Raw genomic sequence first — 20,921 nt, 5'->3', positions numbered from 1 at the left:
TAAAAAAGTTACTTTTAATGTAACTTAGTTACTTTCCAAATCAAGTAATCAGTAATCTAACTAAGTTACTTTTTCAAGGAGTAATCAGTAATCTTTTTCAAAGTAACTATGCCATCACTGTTGGTATTATATAACACTGACTCTGACACTAAATTACTGACACGCGCATGTTTAAATGTTTAGTAACCTAAAAACATGACATATATCCTGCTCACTTTTCCCCCAAACGTAAGCAGGGGAAAAAGCAAGACATTGCAGTGTCTTACGAAAGCGTCGACGCCCCTTCAATGTCTTCACCTTTGGTAGAAGTAGGACCACTTCAAACCAAACGAAACTTCTGTTTATTTTGAAGGGATTTCATCGTTTTGTAGTGGAAAACACAACTCCATTCTGTGTGGCTTTTCTTTCTTGTCCCGAATAAAAGACTGAAAAGTGTGGTGTGCATATTTTTGCACTAAAGACTTATTATAACATTACTCTATATTTAGCTTCATCCATCTTCCCATCGCCTCTGACCAACTTCTCTCTCCCCACTGAAATAAAAGCGGCGTGAAAATGCTGCCACCGCCATTTTACACAGTGGGGATGTGTTGTGTTTTTCACCAGACATACAGATTTGCATTTAGGCCAAAACGTAATTTGCTCTTTTTTCACACGTTTGTCATGTCCCCTAGATTGCTTGGGGAAAGCTCAAGCTCTCTTAGCTTTTTGTTCTTCTCTCACATGAGCTGTGAGCTCGGTGGCGCTACCAGGATCGAGCTCCATGTTAACTCTGGACAAGTTACAGAGCTTCCCAGTTCTGTAACTATTTTATCTTGTAAAATATTGGAGTGAACTGTGGTTCTCTTCAAGGCTTGGGCTATTTTTCTTTCTATAACCTAACTCAAACTGCTTTGAACTTCTTCAGAAGTTCATCCCTGATGTGTCTGCGGTGCTTCTCGGTCCTCATGATGCCGTTTATTCGCTAATGCTCTCTATTTAAACTCAGATTACATCACACTAGAAACAGATGTATTCTATTTACCAATTGTTGGGACTTCTGAAGGCATTTGGTTGCGCTGGATCTCATTTCGGGGTGTTGTAGTAAAAAGGATTTTGTGTGTATTGGTGGACGGATTGATCCAAATATATCGATAATATCAATACCAAGTCGCTATTGGTATTGGATCGATACTAACGTATCATTTAGTATTAGATTCCCTCTTAAAATTTTAATTTTCAACTCTACCTTAAAAGATTTTGTTTGGAATTGGATATTTATTTTGTAGTTTGTTTATTTAGAAAACAATGCACACAAATTTGTTTTGTTCATATATTGTTTCTGTTTATCATGTAATTATGTTGTTAAAGTATTCTGTAAATGCCCATAAACATTATCTGAATTTTGTCCCAGGATTTAACAAAATAACTCAAAAGAAAAACCACTAAAAGGTCAGAAGATTGGTGATATATCATACTTAAGTATCGGTATCAGTATCAGTATCACCGATACCGATACCGACTCTGGACTTACTCGGCATCACATCGATACCAACGTGTTGCGCACCGTTAGTACAAACATATGCGATACGGAGTCAGCAGATTTTAAAACTGTTCAAAACACTTCACAACTCACGTAGACGTTGATGGTGAACGAAGTCAAAACAAAGTCTGTCGTGTCAGTTTAAAAGCTACAGCATCCTACACAGGGAGAAACTCTATAACCTCCCCTGCTTTGTTCGTTCATTAGCCTCCTCCATCTGACAGTCAGGTCTGGGAATTTGAGTCGCTTCCTTATCTGAACCGTGAGCTGCTGCTTTGCCTCCCTCTCCCGCTCTGAGGAGCCCTGCAGCTTTCTAAAGCTGAAGCCAAATGTGTGTCAGCCGCAAGGAGCGACTCGCAGGGCAAAAATTAAAGGCGGCACAAGTCAAGGATTCTCCACAGTTTTGACTTTTTTTTTTTTTAAAGTCTAGGTTCATGCTTCGATAGTTGGTGCTTATATCAGGGAGTCTGTGGAAGAACAATGGGGGGCAGAAAATTTTGCAAGGAGAAGACGTCTCGCTTCATGGGTGTTACTAATAATAGCTCCAAGGAGGGGGGCCGGAGGTTTTATGGGAATCTCATATGAGCTTTTTTTTTTTTTTTTTTGTTCGTCTTACAGACGGGCTGCTGGAGATATGAATATCCATTAAAGATACTCTTAAATATGACCTGAATATGCCCATATAGTACATTTTAAACTTTATATGTCTTTGTATGTTCAACCTGTGTAAAAATATTGGGGGTAAAGCAACCTGAAAACACATTGTTATCTAAATACTGGTTCAGAATCATATTTAAGCCAATTGTAGAAAAAAGTAATGAAAACTGTGTGTCAGTTATTTTGAGGAGGAGGAGGGTTTATGTGTTTAAATAAAAGGCTGCAAATTTTAAATGCTAAAGGAGCAGCATTGCGTGTTTCACAGCCACATAGTGCCATTTCATAGCATAATCAAAAAACTACGTTACCTTCAGTTCTTATAAAAATGCTGCATATATCAAATATGGCTTGAAATTGCGCCACCGTCTCTTTAAGAAAGTCCTGCCAACACTCCGCCTTCAGGAAGTCATCAGGACAGTGCTCCTCTATTATCCCTTTAACAACGTTTTAATCAATGCAGCACTGAGAAGTAAGTTGTGCAATGAGCTCAGCAGCTGTGCAGATCCACCAGGTGTTTGCTAATTGCTGCTTGCTAGTCTGAAGGAGCTGAGCGGGGGATGAGGGTGTAGCAGGGGAGGTGCTGCTCCGTAATGCAGAAACTTGGAAACCTGGAGACTGCAACTCTGAGGAGGAGCTTCGTCCCTGTTTGCTGTTTTCAGCAATCGTTGAAATCATAATTTCAATGCTGCTTCTTTTGTGTTTGCTCAGGATGTTGTTGTTGCATTTCATGGATGATCTACAACTTTCAAAGGACAAGGAGAAAAGCTGAAACACAGGATATCTGTACAGATACTGGCCCAACTTTCTCACAGTGCTGGACATGACTCAAAAATCAAATATCAAAAATCAGGAAAGAATCAGGATGATGAATTGTTTCGACTTATACAGCCTGCATAGGTGGCATTTTTCCTTATCTACGCCAATTTAAAAGAAATGTGCTCTTTCAATTTAGGATTTTCAATAAAGGTGGCAGCTAATACTCTTCAATATCCTGCACATATTCAGCACCTTAAAGCAACCACGACTGGTGTTAGATCTGTCTATAGTGAGGTCAAAGAAGGCTGTGAGAGGAAACAGATGAGTGATCATTTAAAGGTTTTTTTTTTTTTTTTTTTTTTTTTTGCATCCTCAGAAAATGTATTCAGTGTGTAAAGAATGCATTGAAAAGGCTTTATGAAAACATCTGCATGACACTTGACTCAGGTGGGCTCCTTAAATTTGTCTCTGTATGGTCAGTGTAAACTATTTCTTTAATCTTTTTTGATCAAACGTCGATTTTTTTCCCCTCCCCAAAATAATCAAAACAGCTGTTTTAGGTTGCCACGCTGAGATAAAAAAAAAAAATAATAATTAACCGATGCACTAAGGTTTGTCACAACAAGGACATGTTGACTTAGCGAGGTTGTTTAAAGGGGAAGTTTCGTAACTTAAGTAAATTCAGAAGGTAAACATAAATTCAAATCAGGGTTTTAATTAACACATTCAATCGTTTCTGGTTTTATACCGCCCCCTACTGTATGTTGTTGGAACATGCTTGGAGTTCAGTAAAGTTTAAAAAGAAACAGCCTTATCTGTGATTTAATTCCTCTCCTAGTGGATACAAATATTGACAAAAAAAATATCTTAGGTCCTTTTTTATTATTATTATTATTAATGTATTTATTTCAGCACCATCTGTGACTCATGCGTGCCCCAGTTTGAGAATGTTTGGTCTGGTGGAAAAAGGGACCGGTGTTGACATTAGAAACCTGCATCATTGTGTAGCGCTGTTTCCAGTCAGTGCCTCTTCAGCTCCGATGCCCTAGTAGTGTTTTTTTTTTAAATCGTGCTAATTGATACAAGCACATTTTAAAATTCCAGTCTGTGTCCAGAATAAATAATCAGCTATTACTGACAGTTCCTTAAGAGGTAAGGAGATCGGGCTGTTTCTGTTGTTGCTCCTACTCTATGGAACAATCTACCTTTCCAAATTAAATCTGCCCACAGCCTGGATCATTTTAAATCGCTTCTCAAAACTCATTTTTGTTCTTTGGCATTTATTTGAAGTAGTGTTTTGATACTCTGTTTTTATCAATTTGTGTTATTGTCGTTCTTGTACAGCACTGTGGTGCATTTTTATACCAGTTTTTAAAGTGCTTTATAAATAAATTTGACATTGACAAGAAATCCCTGGTACGGCCTTACAGACACTAATATTTAATAGTCGAACTTTTCAAGGTTTTTCCTTTTCTTTTCATTTCATTTCTTTTTTTACTGTCATAATAAACACAGTTGATCAGCTTATATTTTTGTCCTTGGATTAAAAGTCGAACCCATCACGCGGCAATTTGTGTGGCCAACAGCTCAGTCTTTGTCTTTATGTGACTTTTAAAACTTTTCTCCTGAGGATATTTAGTTGTCCTTGAGGACAACTGCAAATTTCAATTAGCAAAATGTAAATGAACAAATGTTGCCTGTTGTGTCTAAAATGTAAGTCCATCTAAAACAGAATAGCTGGAAGCCAACTCATCTGGTCCGGGGCTTGACGCAAACAAAACAGACCATCACGCTACTACCACCATCTTTCACTGTCTGTATATGATGTTTGTTTTTTTTCTTTCTAAAATGCTGTTTTTATTTATGCCAGTGAGTAGAAAATGTTTGCACTTTTAAAACTCAGAAAATGTACAATTGTCAAAAACTTTCAACTTTTGAAACACAGAAATGTCCACGTTTGTTTTTCTAGAAGATTTCTGAATTTTGGGGCGGAAACGTACTCTTCCTTTGTTTTTCTGTCTAGAAAAGCCCTGATAATTTCGCAGAAATGAAACATGGTTATTAAATGCTAGGGACTGATGTTACATTTGCCAATTTAGGAAGTTTTTATTTTTATTTTTTTTAAAAACGAACATCACGTTCCAGAAAAAAACAAACAAAACTTGTCCGTGGTGACGAATCAACCACTTGTCCTTTATGACCTTTAGCCTTTTATTCCCTCTGCATTCTGTATTTTATGGTAAGGACCAGTATGTCTTTTGAGAACGTTAGAAGGCATAAATCAATAATAGTGAATGTAAATAATGTAAATAAAATCAAATAAAAAAAGCGGTCAGCGGTTTTAATGTTTTTTTTTTACATAACCACTAGAGGGTGCGGGTCACCCCTTTCCCACGACAACATGTGCTCAGAGTGCTTTGTGTGTGTGTGTGTGTGTGTGTGTGTGTGTGTGTGTGTGTGTGTGTGTGTGTGTGTGTGTGTGTGTGTGTGTGTGTGTGTGTGTGTGAGAGAGAGAGAGAGAGAGAGAGAGAGAGAGGAGGCATTGTTTGACTCCGCCTACCGCCTGTCAGACAACGCTCGGGGCACCACTCACACATACACACGGTCCACGCTTGTAGCTATGGAAACTCGTCGATGGCAACATCCACCAGTCAGTTCGGAGCCCATCCTCATACCTCTCAGAGGTGCTGAGCGTGTGCAGCTGTACGGCGGTCCCTGAATGAAACGCTGCAAGATGGCGATGGCGAGACTCGTCGCCTGCATTGTTCTGTACACCAGCCTAGGTGAGTTTGCTCGGCCCCTTCCCTGTAAGCTCTCACGAAGGCGTACTTTTAGCCAGGTTTGGGTCCCGTTAGTAGAACCAGAGCTGTAGGTCGGAGCTCTCCGCCCGCTAACCAGAAGGCTAGCTTGATGTGGACAGGCTGGGGAATGTCAGCAGAGCTCAGGTGGTTTCTGTTTGTGTGGTGCTCTGTAGCTTTTAGGATATTTTATTGCTTAAACCAGCCTTGAAGTGAGACTACCAATGGGTTTTAAACGCACATAAGCAACAACAATTAAAAAAAAAACAACATTATTCAGCCTTTTGTTAATGGTACAGCATTGAGACAAACAGATAAACTAAACTATTATTTCTTCTTTTTTTTTCTTTTTTACTGTAGAAACATGGGAGCATCTGTGTTTGCCTTTCTTTAGCAGATGTCTCTGAGGAAATGTCCAGAATAAGAACAAATGTTTGGTTTGCAGCAATAGGACAGCCACATGGTGGTGACCTGTGGGTATTTGAAATCCCAGGCCTGCTAGACAGCGTACAGACATTTGCTGCATGCCTGCATCTAAAATACTCTGAGCTAAAAGAAAGAAAAGAAGAAAAAAAAAAACACCAAAGAGCTCAACTCGTTTATTCTCTGTAGACATTTAAAATTTGTAAAGTTCTTATTCCAGCAAGTTATTATTAAGTGAGAATATAGTTGGGTCAAAACAGGATGATGTCTTTTACTTGCTTTCCTCTTCACAGCTGAAGAGTTTGTGCGTCTCGAATTTGGCAAATCTATTTATTTTGCTAGTGAGTAGTGACTGTTAACCCACTGAGTGTGTAACTGTAACTATATATTTGTATGCCTGCATCTACAACTGGACAACATGATGGACTTTAATGTGCAGGTCAAATAATAATAATAAAAAAAACAACCATTTATTAAATTCATCCGAACAAAGAACTTACAACATTGTCAGTCTACAAATCTTGATTTAATAAAAATAAATAAATATGTAAGACTAAGAGACATGATTTGATGTATAAATGGAGATTTTATTGTAATTCCTTGACACAACATCATTACAATGGATTCAAAACCACTAATAACCCACGGCTATTTTTGTTTCCCCATCGTTGGTTATTATTCTTTGTGGGGGGAAAAAAGGAAATTGGCAGATCAGCCCGTAAACGAAACTAGAAATTTGCAAGGAAGACTGTGCATCTATAATCATAACGGTTTGTTTAATAAGATGGGAATACTTTCGCAGGAGCAAAATGATGAAGGCGGGGCGCTTGTATCCGTTTTAGCATCAGTAGAAATCTCCTGACAAAGAGTCGACTTTCTCAACTGAATATCTGCCAGAGATCAATATTGTACACCAATGTCAACGGCCTGGAATGACCTGTGATCGATGCTGGAGGGGGGAGCACAGTTCAAAACGAGGAGGAAAACTGATGAAAATGCACACTTTCAGACCGCAGTTGACAGTATACGACTGTCTAACTTCAAGTTTTCCAAGACTCTGAATAATGAATAAGGAGAAGACGGAGCATTGTTTAATTCATCCTTGAGGCGCAGCGGTGGCACATAAAGCTGGATTCTTTTGGTTAAATGAAGCCTAAGTGAAGCTTCTGCTCTCGTTTTGTTCTGATTTTTTAATGAAGGCATGGTTCAGTTTGCCCAACTTCGAAACAATCTGTTTTTGTTTTTTCTTTTAAATCACCTTTTAGTAAAGACAGGCAGATATAGTCTGTTCAAATCATTGCTATAAATGCCTTTATGTTTCTTTCTTTGCTTTCCTTTGTAATCTTTGTCTCTTACATTTGCCTGGGTTTATCCAACTTGCTGCTGTGCCATTAATTCAGTAAAATTTCCCCCTTTTTAACAATGAATCTGCCCTGACACCACACGGCAACCAGAGGTGGGCGATGCTATATTTTGTGGCACTTTTGTCACAACAATAAATGAGACGACAAGAACTATTTATTACTTCTCTATTCAGGTAATTGTATGGCTGTGAGATTCCATGAGAGAGCATTCACAGCCCCACAAACACAAATACTGCTCTTGAAAAACCATATTCATGTTAATATGTTTATTTGGGACATCAGTCTTATAAAGAAAAGTGTGATCGGTATCACCAAACTAAACGCAGTAATGACATTTAATCATATTTTCACATTTACTGATGCGCTCATTGAACAAGCCACACAAAACGGACAGTTTTAAACCAGGCCTGTCACCATAACAGATTTTGCTGGACGATAAATTGTCCCAGAAGTTATCGCGATAAACGATAATATTGTTGCTTTGATACCATTTTAAAGTAATGTAATGGTAATGGCATAATAATGCATGAATACATTCTCAAAAATCAGTAAACTTTAGATTCTAAGGAATATTTAACACTGGAAGTGGAAGACATTTTAAATATTCAAAATAAAAAAGCAAAACAGCAGAAAAAAACTAATGCTAATTAATTGTTTCGTTGTTTATTGTGACAGGCTTATTTTAAATGTCATTAATTGGAATTTATCGTGACAACGACAAACTTATCGTGACTAGAAATTGATCACGTTAAACGATATGTTAAATGAATTCAGTAAAATTTCTCCCTTTTTTTTTTCCTGCCCCGACGCCACACGGCAACCAGACCCACAGTATTGTTTATCTAAAGCTGTAAAGACACCTTATGGAAAACCTTTTTTTTTTTATTTAATCTAAATAAAATTAAGCTAATTCCTTTAAGTGTTTTAATTAAATTAAATATATTTAAATGATATAATAATTTTCTTTTTTTATTATTATTGTATTCACAATGCATGCGTCTCTGCTCCAGCACACCTCATTCAAACGGTTGCATTACGCGCGCTGTATGGCATCAAAAACCCATGTATTCAAGCCAGGCGCGTGGTGACAGGAAAACCTCCTAAAATTAAAATTCAGAAAATACTTTATTGATCCCAAAGGGAAATTAAGTGTCGCTGTAACTCATATTAACTCAAGATTCCCAGAGGACCAGAAGTGAGGACCATTCCATCAAATCAATACAACTGGGTAAAAACTTTGTCATGTTTTGCATCTCGGATCATTTCACATCAAAACTTAATACGTTCATCAGTTGGTCTTTGTGTCTCCTGAGGACTGTGGAGCTGCTAGAGGTGGAGAAAACTGCGGCTCCGTTTCTCGGTTTTTCCTCAGCCCGTGTCATCATGCTTGTCGTCTCCGGTGATTTAAGAAGACCAAGACAAGGGCGAAGCACAGTTCATCTGCCCCTATCATACCAGTCCCTCCAGTACTAAATAACAACTCGGCTGCCTCGGTGTAATCTACTGGAAGGATTTTTTACATTTTTTTTTATTACACACTCCGTCCTGTGAATCCCACTGGTCCTTGGCTTCCAGCCTCGGCCTTTTCAGCATATTTGCAGCGACAGCACTGGAATGTCTGGGAATAGGCTTTTTATAGAGGCGGAGGATCAACAACTTCGGTTGCGCGGACGGGGACGGGCTCGGTCGGGTTTTCATAAGAGGATTTCAGAATTTGGCTATTTAAAAGCGGGGTTGCCTCCGAACAGGCTATAGAACCCATTTCGTTTGCGCCTCACAATAAGCGAGGGATTAAAATAAGGCCCTGCATTTGCCTTCTATTTTTTATTTATTTTTTTCCCCCCAGCGAGATTATTTTAACAAACCAGAAACGCCGTCGTCGTCTCTTCAGCCCCGATCGTGTCACCGGGGGACAAAGCATATCTGTTTAGATGCTTTTATTATAATCTGACATGAATAATTAGCTGCACATTGTCCGGTTAATGGAGTGCACTCAGTTGTTCCCACGGCCTGAATAAAAACTCTACAAAGTGTTAATTTTATGGAAGTGGTTCACTTCTTTACATATTGTGGCCCAATTTAACCCGCAGCCACAAATCCGGCTATTGTGAAATCCAATTAAGAAAGACTGAGAACTGTGCCTTTTTCTGCTAAATGGACATGAGGGCAGTGACCTTTTGTTTAATGTACTTATCAAAACAGATGCTCCCTTCAAATCTGTACACCAGATATTGTCTGTCAAGTTAGAGCAACTCACTACACGCATCGCAACCCGTACGACTGGGAAAGCCTTCAGGCTTTGTTTTCTTTATCATCTTGTTAAATGTTCTGAAACAGTTTCCGACCTCTTTTATTATTTTTTTTCCACAATATAATCACAAACTTCTGTGACAGACTGGTGACCTGTCCAGGGTGAACCCCCCCTCTCGCCCAGAACGTAAGCTGGAGATAGACACCAGCACCTCCCGACCCCATTAGGGACAAGGGTGTTAGAAAATGGATGGATGGATGAATCACAAACTTCACTTCCTTTTTACTAGGATTTTGAAGCATAATTTTGAAGTAAAAATAAAACACATCTATGATTTACAAAGCCCTGTCCAAGTAAAAATCTGAAAATGTGAAGTTTGCGGGACGATATTTTTCTTCCGGTGATTATTGTGATAAACGATAATATTGTTGTTTTGAGACCGTTTTCAGCTAATATATTGATAGTGGCATAATAATGCAAGTTTGCACTCTCAGAGACAAATAAACTTTCATTCTGTAAAGAACACTTAACACTGGAACTGGAAGATATTTCAAATATCCAAAGTAAAAAAACGACAACAACTGAAAACAATGAACAGACATTGACCAAATGTGATGAAGAAATGAGCAGTGTTTTAGACAAAGAGGTAATAAAAGGTGTAAGTTTAGCCGTTTCTCCGTGTTACAACACATCATTGGCAAAGAACCTCCGCAGCTAAATGATACTAACATAAGAATTAAGTCACCAACTAGATATTTCTATTTACTCCATAAATATCAGGGCCTCCAGGAAGTTGCGACCACAGCTATTAATGAAAACATACGGATCACTTGAAAATTTTACACGGACTTGCCATTTTCACTTTTATCTGATCATTCACCTTATCGTTTCCTGTATTCCCTTCGTTTCTGACTGAATCACTGCAGCTCGGCTGATTTTTGACCAATCCCCTTCGGCCTCCTGCTAATTTAACTTCCTGTTTCACAACTTCTCTTAAGAGTTGAATCTGCAAGAAGAAATGAAATGCTAAACGGTTACGTTTGCCTGTTTTTTAAATTTTTTTTAGATGTTCGGTAAGATTTGCTTATACCGTGCAAACAGTTCATACTAACTTGAACTGTTTCCACATATAGATTTCTTCTTTTGCACTTTGACAACTCCTCAGGACATGATTTTATTTGTATTACAGGTTTTATTTCAAGAAGATGAAAATATTATTTGCACTTCAAGTATTAACAATTAAAATGCTGTCTGTTTGGGGGTTGGTTATGTGCAGCAATTTCAACTTTTTGTAAGATCATGTTAGGGCAAAAGTAACACTTAAAAGAAATTTGCAACATTGACCACAACGTTTTGAAAAAGGTGCCGCAAAATCAGTAATTTCAGGCCACGATAATCCTAAAAAAACATCGCAACATATGGGATGTTGCATTCATTTAATATACCCTGCTTTTTTTCTCGAGGACCATGCGGATTTTGCAGGTCAGGGCAAATTTCATTCAGCAGTAGCGAGACCAAAATGTCACTTTTTGGCTTGTAAAAGTGGCTGACCCCTTGCTTAATTGGACAACCACGTCCTGGTAGGTTTCCATTTTGAGGTCATGGTAGAAGCGATTTGTCTTTGCTCCTAAATTGTGTCTAGTCTTTGCTCCACAGCGTCCGCGGCTGCAGAAGGAGCAGCACAATCGCGCCTCAAAGACTGTACAAGGATACGCGGGGGACGCGTTTGTTGAGCGGAGTCTCCTCGTGTTTCACAGGATGTCCAGTCACAGCTGCAGTAAAAATAGATCCTGATGTACAGAGTGGGAAAGTCAGCATCAGAGACGGAAGCAGAGACCCGGGAGTCAAATCTCATCAGCGTCCTCGGCTGTGTTTACATGACCGGATACTTTGGCGGGACCCCGCGTTTCTTCGTTTTTCTGACTAAGCAACAGCCATCCTCTCTCTCCCGCCCCCCTCTTTTGTTGTACCGTGCAGCAACGTCTCAGGGTCACTCATCTGCTAACAAGGATGTGCTGAATAAATACCTCTGAATTCGCAGCGCCTCAGGCGAACAGGCACGTCTCGTATTCAGGATTTGCTCGGCTGATTATTATTGTCTTATTCCTGCCCTCATTTGCAATCCCAGTTGCTCTTCCCCTACCGCGAGCATGAAGGCTTTCATTACTCAGCGTGGGAGCCATTATTTGCATGTCTACCAAGCAATTACTGCATTTAGATGTGGCTTAGGCCAAAAAAAAGGTTAAATACAGGGTACCAGTGACTAAACACAGACACGCCGATTAACGATTTGAAGATTTTCTTAATTTATTGTCTTGTTGTACTCCTCCCCTTACTCTCAAATTCAGTTATTTACCAATTAAACTGGCTTTATTTTTTATGTTTTTGGTGGTTTGTTTCTGGTCCGTTTTCAATAGAACCTGTGAATGATGCCACTTCCTTTCACGGTCTGACATTTACGAAATAACACGAATTGCCCTGAGCAGTTGATTCAATCAGTGAACCTAAAATTAAGCTCATATCATGTGTTTTGTTTGTACCAGAGGGAAATCTAGATGGCAGATTAATTATGGTCCAAAAGCGAACACGTACTTACTTTACTCAAGAAAATGTTTGCTGAAAATCTTTTGGTAAGCACTGATTCAGTTGGCTTCCAATTTTCCTTGACTTCTGATTTTGACTTAATAACGTTTTTATTTCTGACGGTTATAAAGCATAAAATAAGAAAAAAAAGTCCTGCATGCGTTCATTGTAAATGTGATAGAAAATGAAGGAAATACAAGACTACCACATTTATGTACAAGTCCCCAACAATAATCTGAGTATATTGGAAGGAATTTGTGTGTGAGAGTGCCAAATTATAATAAATAAATAACTTAATTATTTAATACAGAATATATAAATCATGTGTTTAACATAGAATTAATTATATGTGCCTCAATTAAATGTATTGATTTAATTGAAAATGCTAGATACAGGTATTTCATGACTTAGTAAGTCATTTCATGTTCCTGTGTTAAGCATTAACTTAAACTGTCATCTCTATCATCAGACTCAGTGGGCGGGATTAGGACAGCTTCTACAGAAACCCTGGCATCTGATTGGCCGCTTCAGAGAGCAAGTCCAGACAACTTCGCCCAAGTTAGCTATGACCTGGAGGTCAATATTTCACTGAACGTGTGGAAATAACTTCAATAAATTGTTGTAATTTATTTACTACAAACTCTGGGTGAGGAACTCTAGCCTCTATATGTCTAGTTTGGTCTGAAATATCTCTTATAAGTTCATAAAAGAGCTCACTGTGGTCCTGCGTGGAGGAAGCTGCCACAGACTTCAGACAGGATCAACGTTAGCCCCGACCACTAGCTAATACCGACTAACGCTCTCTTGTGGACTTATGAGAGATATTTCAGACCAAACCAGACATAATAGAGCTAGAATTGCTCTCCCAGAGTTTGTAGTAAATAAATTACAGCAACTGAATTATGTTATTGAAGTTATTTCTGCACTGTATGGACTTCAAAGTCATAGCTAACTTGGAAGACGTTGTCTTGACACTTCGTTTGAAGCAGCCCCAATCCTATCCACTGAGTTTGATTTAAATCAATCCATGATGTGCTTCAGTAGGAACATGAAATAATTATATATAGCTCATAAAATGAAATTAATACATTTAATTAAAGAGCATATGATTAATAACAATTTCAAAATAAACTATTTCAATATTTATTTCAGATTTTCTTTTAAATTCTACATTTAAACAATTATTTCTTAAATTACTATTAGAATTTGTCCTTCTCCACTCTCCATACTTGGGGAATGCTGGTACGTTTTAAATATTTTTTTCTGTCTAGTTCTTCCACTAAACTAGATATCTACAATTAAAATGATATAAATTTGTCCCAATGTATAGTAAAGACATCATTTTTAGAAAAGAAGTCGGAAGTAGGAGTTCCGTACTAACGAGGGACTCATTGTTGTTCAAATCTAGGTTTTTGTCATGGACATTTTGTCCTCCAGACATTTGTGAGGTTTTGGAGAGTATTACTGAAACTGACACTGAAAATTCAGTGAATGAGGTTGTTGTAATTATTAGATATGGAGGATTGACCAATAGTTTCTTTTAAAGTAATTTTTTAAAAAGCCATTTAAGGTAAAAATCGGATATTGCCAGTTACCAGCCAATTTCCCTGTGCATCTCAGCTTATAAATAAATCAAACTGAAAGAAAGCTCTCCCACTTTGTTTTCAGCGCTGAACTGCTGGACTGTAGCCTCCTCTTAAAACAAGACTTGCTTGAGAAGTACACTATTATGTTGCTGCGTTCTCCTGAATCTGTCCAAACAACCTGCAATGGAACCAAAGATTCAGCTGGAGTTGAGCAGAGACATTTAAAATCCGGCTAACCGTTAAAACATTTGTATTTGCTTTGTGATAATCATTGATTATTTAGTTTTCACTTACCACTGTTAATCCACGTTCAAATAATTACCTTATTACATGTGATTGGGAATATTTCTGCTACAAGTTGATTCCAAAAGCCTTCTCCTATGTGGTCCATGTGTTCATTAAGTAGTAGAACTCAACTGTTTTAGCCTGAGGCATTAGTCCTCTTAAATATATAAATAGGAAGTAATTAATGAGACGTTTTCACACTGAATCAGATCCCAAGGCTCGCACGCTCTCCTGATTTATCTGTCTAATCCGCTGGTTATTAGGCAACGTGCCTGATTATCTCCTGATGAAAATGCTTCATTTTTTTTTTTGCTCTGATGGTTACTCAGCATTTAGTAAGTTGTTTATTTAATTTATTTATTTACTTATTTTTGTTTTTGTCCCCACAGGCCACATTCCATCATCGCTTGGGGTAATCCTTCGAACCACAGACAAGATTGTTTGGGCAAATGAGTTTGAGCGTAAGTTGCAGGAGAATAAATCTAACCTTTTTATCCAAAGCACCTTTCATTTCCCTGACCCGGGCTCTCCGTCTCTCACTCTTCCCCTCCCCTCTTTCCTCTCACGCGTTTTTGCTTTCTTTCCACAGCCATTGAACTGACCTGTTTAATAGAGTCTATCTCAACAAACAACCCCAGGATAGAGTGGAAGAAGATCAAAAATGGCATTCCCAGTTACGTGTACTTCCAGAACAAGATCTCAGGTGAACCATCTCTGAGTGCGTGTTTCTGAGGGGAGAAACTCCGCAGCGTTTCAAAGCGGCGCCTTGGAATTCTGCGCGAGTGAATGGGCCCTTTGGAGAGCTCTGTTTTTGAAGCGTGAAGTCGCACTGTGCGTTTGAATGAGGAACTGTAAAGTGTTTTCTTCTCTCTTCTGAAAAGGGGACCTGGAGAACAGAGCCCAGCTCAGAGAGCCAGCCAACATTCTGATCTTCAACACCTCTCGGGCCGACACCGCCGAGTATCGCTGCGAAGTGGCCGCCATCGAAGATCAGAGGGACTTTGATGAGATTCTTATTAGTCTTGCAGTTCGAGGTATGGGGAGAAAAAGTGGTTCTGACTGACTCCTCAGTGACTGAGATGCACTATGTTAAACATATTTTAAGAACAAAGTACCGCAAAGTTATGCTGAAGAATCAATTTCTCTTGTTTCAAGTAAGCACTTCCACATTTGACTAGAAGATCAATGTCCCTTTGTCCCTAAAATATGATGTGCACTCACATGAAATTGCTAGACAACCATTTACTGCCTTGGGAGATGCTTGCAGGATGAGCTAATGGACTACTGGGACAGAGTTCTGCAATAGTTTCTTTTAGGGCTGTGTAATTTTACAATATTTATCAATATTTCTTTCCTCAGAAAGTATCGATTTTTTATCCGCAAGTATCGATACATTAAATCCTACTTTGAGTTCTATGTCAAATCCACATGAATTAAATGACAGCTATCACACATGACATTTTTTATCCAGTTGCACATATACATTAAAAATGACATGTAATGAAACAACAAGTTACAATTAATTAAATAATCAAATGAAATAGATAAATTACATTACCTAATATACTGTAAGTGAATAAGACAAAAAAGGTTCCTTTCCTGCATAACCAAATACACAAAGCCACACAATTAACATTTAAATAAAGCAAACGTGTAACAAATGTGTAACAAAAACAACATTACACCAGTGTTACACCATCAGTTCAATTAATTTAATCCAAGTCTATGGAACAGTCACAAAATGTCAACAAAATCACTCTGTCCCTCTGAAATCTTTCAGAAAATCTTAAAAATGTATTGAATCGTATCGAATCGTATTGTTTGCTGAATATTGTGATATACATGGCATCGTGAGCAGAATATCACGTATCGTATTGTATGGTGAGATTAGTGTATTGCTACAGCCCTACTTTCTTTAGCGTGTTTTTTTCTGTGTCCGACATGATCATCAGAGGAAAATTACAACATATCCGCCTTAATTTACACAGAAATAAACAAATGTTAAGTGCAGCTTATGGAGTTTATTTCAGCTCTTTTTGAATTTGTAATGTTACAAAAGTAAATACTAACAATGTGGAACGCATTGGCTGCCATGTTAAGGCTCTCTGAACAGTTTTATCATTGTCACTGTGAAACTTTGCATTCCTTAACAGTAGCACAGTTTGACCCAGCACCACAGGCTGGCAATTTCAACCTTATATTTAGACATAAGCCCTTGAGTACACTCCGACATGCACAGAGACAACTAAAAGAAGAAGAGTCAGCAGTCTTTGCTGTTTTGGCATACACAAAGCAAAGCCTGCGTACACATGGTTAGCCTTATCAGCTTCCTGGTTCAAATCAGTTCAGTCAATTAACACACCTAATCATTATTTTGGAGATATACAGTTCAGACCAAAAGTTTGGACACACTTTCTCATTGAATTCAACTGAGTACAGACCAAAAGTTTGGATACACAGTTGTGTCCAAACTTTTGGTCTGTACTGTACGTCCGTCCTGTTAGAGTTTGAATTCATTTTCTACATGAAAATGAGAACATAAAAAATCTAGAAATCGGCAGGTGGCTTGAATTCATCGGTTTTTAGCTTAAAAGGTTCTGACCGGTGACATCCTGTCACAGAAGTCAATCACCCTGAGTGCTACCAATTCGCTGTGACAGCAACATTTTTCACTTCAGACACTGAGGAAGGAAGGCTATTTACAGTGTAAGTCACAGTGTCCATACATCCATAAAAAGTGTTAAAAACTCTTAGATAATGGTATTTAAAATTAAGGTCTTAAAGTTTCTTAAATAAATTTTAAATGATGTATGTTGGCCTTAAATATTCTAAAACCTCAGGTTGGACATCTGCCCAAAAAAACCCAAAAACCCTCTTAGCTGTGCCTCTCTGGTGAAATCACTTTTCTTCTGTTATCAGATTACAGGCTTCAGTTGTCACATGACACATTTATTTGCACCATGTGATGAGGTTAAAAAGCGAAAGATAATAGAAAAGTCCAAAGCCGTTGTACTGAGGGGAATTTATTTATTTATTTATTTATTTTTGCTTGTGTGCAGTGAAACCCGTTGTGCCGCGGTGCAGCGTGCCGGAGTCTGTCACCGTGGGAACGTCAACGGAGCTGCGATGTTTGGAGAACGAGGGCTTCCCGGCCCCTCAGTACCGCTGGTTCCACAACAACGAGGAGCTTCCTCAAGATCCAAAAACCAGCCAGAGATTCGTCAACTTCTCCTACATTATCAACCCGGACACTGGAAGCTTGGTAAAAAGGCACAAAGGAATTGTAAAAATTCACTATTTCTTAATTAATTTTAATGTAGACAGTAAAAAAAAAAAAAAAACCTCACTATTTGTAGAATTATTTAAGTTCTATAGTAGTTCTTCTAAACGAGTTTTTAAAAAAAAACTATTTCAGTGGAAATCTTTAGTCTTAAACGTAGTTTGTTGCAGCTTATGTAACATAAACAGCTTAATCTGAATAAGACCTTAACCATTGAATGACTAATTGCGTGATTAATCTCTCTGTGCAAAGATATCCTCTGAGAAAGCTTAACTGTCATATGAAAGGAGGAGAATTGTGCATTCAATCTGCCATGTTTCTAATTTGCTAAAAAAAATGAAATAAAATAAACCCATCTATAAACAGATGAAACTTATGAGTCACATATTTAACAACATTGTAGATTTTGTCAACTGAATTTAGAAATTTTTTTTATATGATGAGCTTTAGCTGACTTATAGGACTTGTGTTGCACATGCAACCTCACCCACTGAGGCTCACAGTTTGAATATTTAGGTACTTCACAAGGCTCCTGCAAAGAGAGATTTTATCTACAAATTGTGCTTCCAATTTGACATAATTAAATTTGGGAGAAAGGCTACCTGTATTTATATTTATTAAGTCCAGTTGGTAACATTTTATTTGACGGGTTGTGAATAAGACTGTCATGACACCGTCATAAACATGTCATAACACCTGTGAGTAACATGAGTAAGTCTTCGTGAATATTTATGACTGTTGTCATAAAGTGTCATTCGGTAAATCATGACACTTTTAATACAAAGTTGACATTATTCAAAATGTCTTTGTTATGACAACTTCACATTAACCATGATCATGATCTGACATAAATTTGCTATAAAAGTATTACTGATTAAACTAAAAATTATGTAGCTATATATTGTTAAAGCTAAAGTTTAATCAGTAATACTTCTATAACAAATTTATGTCAGATCATGATTTCTTGGTCCTAAATATGATCTTCTGCTAGAGGCAGAATGTAAAAAATCTGCTAGAGGCAGAAGATCATATTTAGATAACTACCTTCTTTGCATTATTGCTTTTTGCTTTGTGAATGAGATACTGAGAAGGTTTTCAAAATGATCTCCACAGAAATTTCGACGTGTGAGGAAAGAGGACGCAGGCGAGTACTACTGCCAGGCGAAGAATGACGCTGGAAACGCTCAGTGTTCTCCAAAAGTAATGGATGTCTGTGAGTGATTCCCATCAATTCAGTTTATTTACATAGTGCCGGTTCACAACACATCATCTCAAGGCACTTTGCAAAAAAAACCCGTCAATTCAGTCCAACTGCATAAACATTCTAATTGGTCCCAGTTATGAAGCAATCCAGTAAAGTTCAGTTAATTATAGTTATTTGTTTTGAAAATATTTTATCTGAGGAAATCCAGAGAATTGCGTCAAGTCATCGACTTGCAGCATTCTCTGATGGGCTGTTTCTGACTCAGCGGTGTATTTCTGCATGTAGCTGTGCGGCCTGTAAAATCTTAGCTGTGGTTTATTCAATTTCCGGTGAGAAGTTGACATTTTGGAGTTTCAAATTTTAGCCGCTATCTGATTTCGCTCCGTGTCTCGCTGCAGGTGACGTTGACGTCCTTGGAATTTTCCTCCAGTCTTGCGGCGGACTGATGGCAGTTGTCACTTTGATATTTGTGATTTATTTAATGAAACGTTTGTGCTGTTACAAAAGTGTTTACAATGGAAACAAGTGAGTACACCGTGCAGCTCTAAGGATGTAGTAAAATCCGCCGAAGGTGTCGCGTTTTCATTTTGTTCCCTGTTTTTTCTGTCATAGTTACAATACTCCTGCACAGGCTCCTGCTATTGACTATGCTGATGCAGACGAGGTAGACAAAGTTCAGAAATTACAAACCGCATTTATGCGCCATTGAATTGACTTACAGTAATATGAACACAATGAACGTTAGGGTGGGATTTACTGATGTTTTTCTTCTCTCTCTGTTCTTCACAGGGTCATTTTCGGCACAAGTCTTCATTCATCATTTGACAACAATCACAGGGAGAAGCAGAAATAAACATTCTTAAGGTTACCTAGCAACAATGATGCGCAAGCTAACGAAGTTTAAGATGTAAAATGGCACATTTACTCTCGGATGCACATTAACTCAACTGACTTGCCAAAGTATTCATTCAGTTTGTGGCACCAAATATTTTTACACCTCAGATTTTGTTGTTTTTCCTGTTATGTGTTTTTTAATGTATTATTGTTGTTGTCAAACCACTCGTTTCATGCTCAAGTTCATTTTCCAACATTTTTGTATTGTACAATGAAAGCATTTCAAAGCTGTGAAATTTGATATTTGGCCCCCAGTGTTATCACAAGTTACTGTAAGCTACATCCCCCCCCTCTCCATTTTTTTCCAAATGATCCTTTTTTTATATGATGTTTCAAGTTTTTTACTGAGCAAGCTTGTTTTTGAAAACTCTTTTACATTAGATCAAAAGCTGTCCTCAATTGTTTCACCTACAAATCGTCTCACTTACGAACGATCGTTGTATATACTGTAGATACGCAGGCTTAAAGTAGCGGACTGCTAAAGGCTGATCCAGATCCAACTCATAAGGCACACTGTATCAGCCCTTTTTTTTATTTTTATTTTTTTTTAAAACATGTTCACAAATGTTAACAAGTACAGAAATAAACTATACATTTGAAAACTGTATGCCACACTATGCTGCAAAGTCTATATGTACCATTAAGGTGTTAAAGTTGGGATTTTTGGAGTGCCGTTTCTGTGTATAAGTGACCTTTTTGTGCTTTACAAGTTTTTTTTTTTTTTGATGTGAGTATTGGACATATTGTCCAGTTGTGATTCAGTATAATATATACTTATACACATACTCTTTTGATCTTTTGATTTATTACAATGCACTCCATGACTTATTGTGTATATCGAAATAACCCTGTTTGTCGGAAATAAATTTCACCGTATTTACTAAGTGTGTTTTCGCAGTGTTTGCGTCTGTCGGTAACAACAGCTATGTCTGCGCAGGCGTGCGCAAATGTTTTTGTGTAACAACTCAGGAACTGTTATGAAACGTCTGCTGTTCATTTGATATTAACGTTACGTGTTGTTATTTTGTTACTATTAAATACGTTTCGACTGCACAAGCAAACGGGTGTCGTTTTGTGAATGATTTCTTAGATCTGGTAGAGAACATAGTTTGGTGAAAGCGTTTGCTCCAGAGAGGGAATCTATTGTTCAAATTATTTATGGAGGAAGGATTTTTTTTTTTTTTTTTTAGGAACCAAAGTTTCAGCTGATAAAAAATACTCCTTTTCTGCATTTTTTTTTTTTTAATTTGCAGACACAAATGTCTATGTGTTTAAGTAAGCTTTTATGTGATAAAACAAGATAACATCAGAAAAAAAC

General features: G+C 37.8%; 1 protein-coding gene across 1 annotated transcript; it reads left to right on the top strand.

Annotated features, from left to right (window-relative positions):
* The first annotated feature begins 5,501 nt into the window (after positions 1-5,501).
* jam3 (junctional adhesion molecule 3) lies at positions 5,502-20,664 on the top strand. The gene is made up of 9 exons (XM_005809468.3): positions 5,502-5,718; positions 14,615-14,686; positions 14,815-14,928; positions 15,107-15,259; positions 17,285-17,487; positions 18,619-18,718; positions 19,108-19,234; positions 19,322-19,373; positions 19,499-20,664. The coding sequence occupies exons 1-9, from the start codon at positions 5,655-5,657 to the stop codon at positions 19,532-19,534; spliced, it is 921 nt and encodes a 306-aa protein (XP_005809525.2). The 5' UTR covers positions 5,502-5,654; the 3' UTR covers positions 19,535-20,664.
* The last annotated feature ends 257 nt before the right edge of the window (positions 20,665-20,921 follow it).

Source organism: Xiphophorus maculatus, chromosome 18 (assembly GCF_002775205.1).
Source record: "Xiphophorus maculatus strain JP 163 A chromosome 18, X_maculatus-5.0-male, whole genome shotgun sequence".
NCBI lineage: Eukaryota > Metazoa > Chordata > Actinopteri > Cyprinodontiformes > Poeciliidae > Xiphophorus > Xiphophorus maculatus.
The sequence above is the reverse complement of the archived record's forward strand: the minus strand, read 5'-3'. Positions and strand labels throughout refer to the sequence as shown.

What these genes read in the sequence shown, in the direction of transcription:
- jam3 (XM_005809468.3), top strand. Translation starts at nt 5,655, where the DNA reads ATGAAACGCTGCAAGATGGCGATGGCGAGACTCGTCGCCTGCATTGTT. An exon ending in TGTTCTGTACACCAGCCTAG is followed by an intron (nt 5,719 to 14,614) that starts GTGAGTTTGCTC and finishes TTGTCCCCACAG; the next exon opens with GCCACATTCCATCATCGCTT. An exon ending in TTGGGCAAATGAGTTTGAGC is followed by an intron (nt 14,687 to 14,814) that starts GTAAGTTGCAGG and finishes TTCTTTCCACAG; the next exon opens with CCATTGAACTGACCTGTTTA.